The sequence below is a fragment of the Micropterus dolomieu genome, linkage group LG17 (genome assembly GCF_021292245.1).
Source record: "Micropterus dolomieu isolate WLL.071019.BEF.003 ecotype Adirondacks linkage group LG17, ASM2129224v1, whole genome shotgun sequence".
Lineage (NCBI taxonomy): Eukaryota > Metazoa > Chordata > Actinopteri > Centrarchiformes > Centrarchidae > Micropterus > Micropterus dolomieu.
Window position 1 is genome coordinate 1,312,632 of NC_060166.1, and position 6,813 is coordinate 1,319,444.

The following is a 6,813-nucleotide window of genomic DNA, read 5'->3' on the forward strand; positions in this document are numbered from 1 at the left end:
TATTCTATTTATTAAAGACTCATCTGTATTGTTTACTTTATATTTTTCATCACCTGAAGCATTTATTACACATTTTCCTCCTAGAGTCAACTGTGGATCAGATGTCCCACCTGGTGCCAGAGAGCTGCAGAGACCTGGAAGCCTTGTTATTGTTGTGGAAGTCTGTATCTGTTGGTGTGGACTGACGTGGAAACGACATACACGCCTGTCACTCAAAGCGGCCACGCCCCTAATAATGCAGAACTTTAAGGCTTAATATAATTTAAATAAGTGAGTTACAAAAAAATTCACCCCCCTCACAGTGTTATCATTAAGGGCAAATTAGCAATTTACACTAAAACCATCTTTTGTACCAGGCTGTAAGCATGTTTTATTCTGCTGTAAAGTTGGCCATTTTAACATGGGGGTCAATGGGGATTGACTCCCTTTTGGAGCCAGCCTCAAGTGGCCACTCGATGAACTGCAGGTTTTCGATCTTCCGGGAAAGCTTCACCCGGAGACCGGAAGTTTGCTGCTTGGAATATACACATATATCATTAGCTTACCTTGTTTTTTTTCAATGTGTTGCTTATACCGGTGCATTCTGGATTTCAATGATGTTTATAAAAATGAAAAAAAGAATGTCCTTGAACCCTTCTATGTTTGTCTGTTTTAATAATTATTACTATTAGGGTTCAAACCGCGAAGCGGTAGAACCCTTCTATGTTTGTCTCTTTTAGTTATTATTATTAGGGTTCAAACCGCGAAGCGGTAGAACCCTTCTATGTTTGTCTTTTTTAGTTATTATTATTAGGGTTCAAACCGCGAAGCGGTAGAACCCTTCTATGTTTGTCTTTTTTAGTTATTATTATTAGGGTTCAAACCGCAAAGCGGTAGAACCCTTATATGTTTGTGTGCTACAGACTCCATTTGAGCTGTAGGTTGCAGAAAAGTTGTAAATGTTTAGTTTGGGAGCTATGCCCTCCAAAGTGAAGGGTTTTACAGCTTTTAGCATACTTTAGAGCATATCATGTGGTCACATTAGAGTGGGGATAGGAGGATTGCCAGTCCTGTATATTTATCTCCATAAGCACAAAAAAGGCACCAAAATGCAGTTAGACTGGAGGCCATGAAGCAACACCTCTTATTCCAGTCGTGAGTTTGAATCCCGCAACTGGCAGCAGTGATAATTGGTTTCAACTTTAAACACCTGTATGGTAGCTGAAAAGCTTTTTTTAAGCAAATGCACTTTACCATCAAAAAATGATCAAATTGTGGCTTCATCATTCATGTGTCTCTCTATGGCTCGCTTGATTAGAGTGCTGATTTCCCAAGCATCCCTTTTCATTCAGACCCAGGTTCGAATCCCACCTCCGGCAGCAGTAATAAATGCTTTCAACACCTTTGTGCAGTTCAGTTGTTGTTACTCTTTCTAAATGAAGAAATTGTGTACATAGAATAAGTTTTTTGTAAGATTAGTCGTTTTCTATGTCTTCACCTTATTTTGCATCACTGGACTACAACGTCACAGAAAATGTAAGCACAATCAAAACAGTGCTCTGCCACGCATTTGTGGACATAGATTGCCCTCTATTGGTGCTTTGAAGCATAACATGCATTTAGTTCCCACTGACTTGCTGTGGTGTTTTTAAATTTGTATCTTAGTCTTTCTAAATGCAATCAATGTTTACCTGGATATCAATGTTTCCCTAAAATAGTTGATAGCTCTATATTTTATTCGACAACAGTGGACTGGACCTCAAATAAATCAGCGTTAACAGGCCCTCGCACGTGAAGCGTCACAGGTAGTGTTGCTCTGAATTGTCACGTTCCTGACACTGGTGTGCCAGGAATGTTTGGTCATTGAGCGCCATCTGTTGGTGCTTTAGAGGCATTTCATGTCCATGAAAACAAGAGCACATAGAAAAAGTTCAAATCAGCATTGAACCAGTGTATCTCAGTGCAGTGCATGGAATTTCAATGATTTGCCACGAAACAGTAAGTTGTTACAACTTAAGTGTACATGCTCACATCTGTACCAAACTTTATTTGATTGATAATGGCCCCGCTCCCAACACATCTACATGCCAAAATGAGAGACTTCCATTACGCGATTAAAATAAATTTTCTCAAAATGATGTACTGGGACATCATTGTGCAGCGTCCAAAGTGCGTGACACTTCAGAGCAACACTACCTGTCACGCTTCACGTGTAAGGGCCTTTAAATTGCTGATGGAGCAGCAGTAGTAGCAGTCACAGCTAACAGCTGACAGCTCTCACACGTATTTACTTTAGTAAATACCCATTCTAGTAGCTATTGTTTTTGTGTTGGCAGTCTGCTTTTCTCCATTTGCCGTGAGCTGGAATGAGCTAGAAACATGAAACTTGGCACAGTAACTCAAACACACGTTCTTGTGCTTCCACATAAATATTATACCTGTAATTGAGGCACAAAAACTACAGGTTTTGAAAGGCCACCTACTTCACACAAGTCCGACTAAATTGAAATTTCTCACAGAAGTCCAGCTCAATGTGCTCCACAAAATACCCCCAGGGTTCATTAAGATCCATCTACAAAAAACCTGTACCATTTTAGATTTTTTGAAAAACAAAACCTACACTGTAGCTCCGATTGCCATCAATGTTTCTCAGATCATCATCTGATCATCATCAAAGCTTGTAGATAGCTCCTTTTGTTTTCAATATATTGACCAATAAACTTGTATAGGGGCGTGGCTCAGGACATAAATAGACAAAAATCCGCAACTGTTGGTCATCACACAACTTACAGAATATGTCCACGAGTGCTGGAAATATACTCTGAAAGTTTCATTCAAATCAATCACTAGGTCAGAAAATGGTTGTTCAGTTTGTTAAAGTATGTGAATAGTATATGAAAAGTATGTGAAAGTATGTGTAGACATGATACATCTGCCACAAAAATGTTGTACAATTTGGTAACATGCGGCCCAGGGGATGCTCTGTTGGTGGCGCTAGCGAGCCATTTTGCCACGCCCATGCACAAACACCATATGGCAGGTAAATTTTTGCCACCCTAGAATTACCTGCAAAGTTTGGTGAGTTTTTGAGAATTTTAAGGCTGCCAAAAATGCGATAACTTTGCAGAAGAAACAAAAAATCCTTACAATTTCAATAGCATCCTTGCATGTTTCATGCTCGGGCTCTAATTAAATGCAAATTAGTAAGGCTGGACACGAATATTCGAATATTCGACCGTTGGGTACACATTCGGTTTTCAATTATGATATTCGATTATTGAGGTTTTTTCCGCGCCCCTGACCTCCGCCGACAGCAGTGAACGTAACGTTCCAGTTCACATCAAAGGGAAAACAAATGAAGCCCTCAGCTGTGTGGGAGCACTTTAAACTGAGTGATGACAGCAGTAGTGTGGAAGTTATGGTGTTTAATTTTACAATTGCTTAATTTCCTATATTTTACAATGAATCAGTAGCAAACTGTAGGCTGGAAACAAACAGCAACACAATGAACGCATTTAAATAAGCCTAATTATACAGGTGCTGGTCATATAATTAGAATATCATCAAAAAGTTGATTTATTTCAGTAATTCCATTCAAAAAGTGAAACTTGGATATTATTTTCATTCATTACACACAGACTGATATATTTCAATTGTTTATTTCATTTAATTGTATTAGGCCGATTGTAGAAGAAGAGCATTTTGTCGCTATAATTAAAATTAAAAGTGAATTTTGCATAATAACGTGTTAGATTTAGTTCCGCTACCGGAAACACCGCTCATCCTGTGCGCTCTCCGCCTGGACTGCTCTGGACCTGCTCGGATCAGACTCTCTCACTCTGAAGTCTCAGCAACTTAGCGGGCATTTATCCTTCTTCTGCTGTTCTACTTCTATCCATTAAATACATAGCTGTAGCTCGTGAAAAAACACATGTGTAAAGAATCACCATGACGGGACCGCTGAGCGCCACCGCGGGGGGTCTTCGATTATTCGCTCTTAATTAGTATTGAAGCGTTGAAGCTCAAAAAATGACATTCGGGTCAGCCCTACAAATTAGGTGTGTTTCCATCATCTGGTTTTCAACAAACAAACTGGGCTACAGCGTACTTTTATCAAATGTTGGTTTGTATAGGCTACATTACGGATGGCTATAATAAACAGAGTAGAAGAAGCAGAGTGAAAGCAAAACCAGTTGTTTGCCAACTCTGAGGTTTATTGGCAGTTGCTAAAAATGTTTTCGTGAAATTTTCGAAAACCTTTTCTAATACGGTACTTCAAAATAATATGACCTTAACTGGGTGTTCTTACCTGTGGCCCGTGTGATGTCTGGGGGTCCAACGGGTCTCCTGTGACGATCCTCTTGGCGTTTTCTATGCTGCGACGCACAAACTCTTCATAAATACTTTTCTCCACAAATACACGAGATGCAGCCGTGCAGCACTGACCCTGGTTATAAAAAGCTCCCTTCTGGGTTTCCTCCACAGCCAGCTGCACTGTAGACACACACACACACACACACACACACACACACACACACATATACAGAAACAAAATGGACAAGTGCAATAAACAAGAACCACGTTAACATTTAATTTATTTTTTGCCCAGGAGAAAATGACACCTTCTCTACTCCATTATGTTTCATCAGTCTGGGATGTTCAGTGTAGAGATGCACAGATCGATCAGTCGGCGGCTGGGATCGGACAAACTCCTGCTTGATAGGCCATGACCGTTTATTGAGGCTGATCAAAGTCATATAGGATTCAGTGGTGGTGTTCTGACAATTTATTCTGCCTTGTCGAAAGTACACACAACGAGCTAGCTCATTTACCTTTGTTTAAAGAAAATTTACAGGTCAAAAGACACAATAAAAGCCACAGTCTCTACAGCATGCCCGACAGCAAGGTTGCATAGATTTATGGGCATTGAGATAGACCAAGATTGTGGGTTGCGCGCACATTTTGCTAGGTGGCATAAATCGACAGAACAGCAGTCAAATTTACACACATACTGCATGATGGTTCATGTCACGCACTCAATGGCACAGAAATAGACTATTGTCACAGCCACACACACACATGCGCTAAAGTTCTTCACTGTGAGTGAAGATGACCCAAATCTCACAATTTGTAATAGGCTACCTTTAAGTATAAAAATGTGTTTCCCAGACAGACTTTACTTGGGTGGACCGCCCAGGTACAATGATCGCCACAGTATATTTGGTGACTCACTTCACTTTGCAGTGAAACAGAGAGACACATTATCTGGTATTACATTAAAAGACGCAAACATGGTGGCTAATTTACATTTTGCATACATTGTTATTCTTTGTCATTCCTACATTCACTACCTGTAGTTGGGTATAGTTGTCTTTAGGGCTGAAACGACTCACAATTAAATCGATAAAATCGATTCATAAAATGCTAGTATGGTATTATTATTAATTATGGTATTATTTCAAGCTAAAGAAAACAACAACTCTGTAATGTTACCGTCCGTCCACCGTAAAACGAAACTTTTGTCGCCTCGGCAACAGCACGACGGCGCCTTATCAGAAAGCAGCCGGTGTTCTGCCAGCGGACCACAGACAAGGTAACAGTAACAGCAACGTTAGCATTTAACTGAAATCATGATTGATTGTTGAGTTGAAGCCAAAGTAAGCTGCAGACCTCAGCTGATAATGTGACCAAGTGCGTTTGTTGTTCTCCTTTTTGGGCCGTGAGTTGTGACCTCACAGTCATGAGTTAACTGGATGTCGGGGAGCTGCACCTTATAACTCCCCTGCAGCTCTCTCTGTAGCTCAGACAATCCCTGCTACCTGCAGGGTGTGCTAATCCATCCTTTCACCCAGATTCTTTGTCTTTATAATCGCCATCTTTATAATAACAAACAACAGCTGTTTCGTGTGCAGGATCGCTCATTTCCCGTTTCACATTTCACATGTGTTTTTTTGATAAAAGTGGTTTGGAAACCAGGTTCGGGTGCCATAGGTGTTGTCAGCTCCTGTAGTGTGTGCGACCCCCTGGTCACCGATCAGTCAAGTAAAAGTACTTCTTAAATGACGCATCGATGAATCGTTGAAATAATCTATAGAAGCTTCGAATACTAAAATCATCGTTAGCTGCCGCCCTAGTTGTCTTAACTACTGTATAACAAACCTTGATTAGTCATATCATTGTAACTTAACCAAGGCTGCAGCCAGGATTTAAGACAGCCTTGTGGCCAATATTTCTGCAGCTTTATTCCTTGTTCTGACAGGAAGATGATGTCACATTCAAATCTCTGATTGGCTCATTTTTTTCAACTGGGTAAATAGCTGTCAGTTAGATCTCTGAGATTTGGGCAGTGATTTATTACTGACCAACAGGTCACCCAAAATCAAGGAATATATAGTTGGTTTGGACATAAGGGCTATGTGGTGTTATGTGTATATGTTGACATGCTAGTGTTATAATAATAATAATAATAATAATAATAATAATCTGCGATGGACTGGCGAACTGTCTGTTCACCTGTCTGTCTCTGTTTGTCTGTTCACCCGTCTGTCTCTGTCTGTCTGTTCACCTGTCTGTCTCTGTTTGTCTGTTCACCCGTCTGTCTCTGTCTGTCTGTTCACCTGTCTGTCTCTGTTTGTCTGTTCACCTGTCTGTCTGTTCATGTGTCTGTTCACCTGTCTGTCTGTTCACCTGTCTGTCTCTGTTTGTCTGTTCACCCGTCTGTCTCTGTCTGTCTGTTCACCTGTCTGTCTCTGTTTGTCTGTTCACCTGTCTGTCTGTTCATGTGTCTGTCACTGTCTGTCTGTCTCTGTCTGTCTGTCTGTCTGTTCACCTGTC

The 6,813-nt window shown here is 40.6% G+C and overlaps 1 protein-coding gene across 2 annotated transcripts in view; it reads right to left on the bottom strand.

Moving 5' to 3' along the window:
• aldh1a3 (aldehyde dehydrogenase 1 family, member A3) overlaps nt 1-6,813 on the bottom strand; it is a 42,079-nt gene that overhangs the window by 17,277 nt on the left and 17,989 nt on the right. For both annotated transcript variants that reach the window (XM_046074681.1, XM_046074682.1), the window contains exon 9: nt 4,289-4,473. In XM_046074681.1, the coding sequence (XP_045930637.1) occupies nt 4,289-4,473 (185 nt within the window). The remainder of the gene's footprint in view (nt 1-4,288; nt 4,474-6,813) is intronic.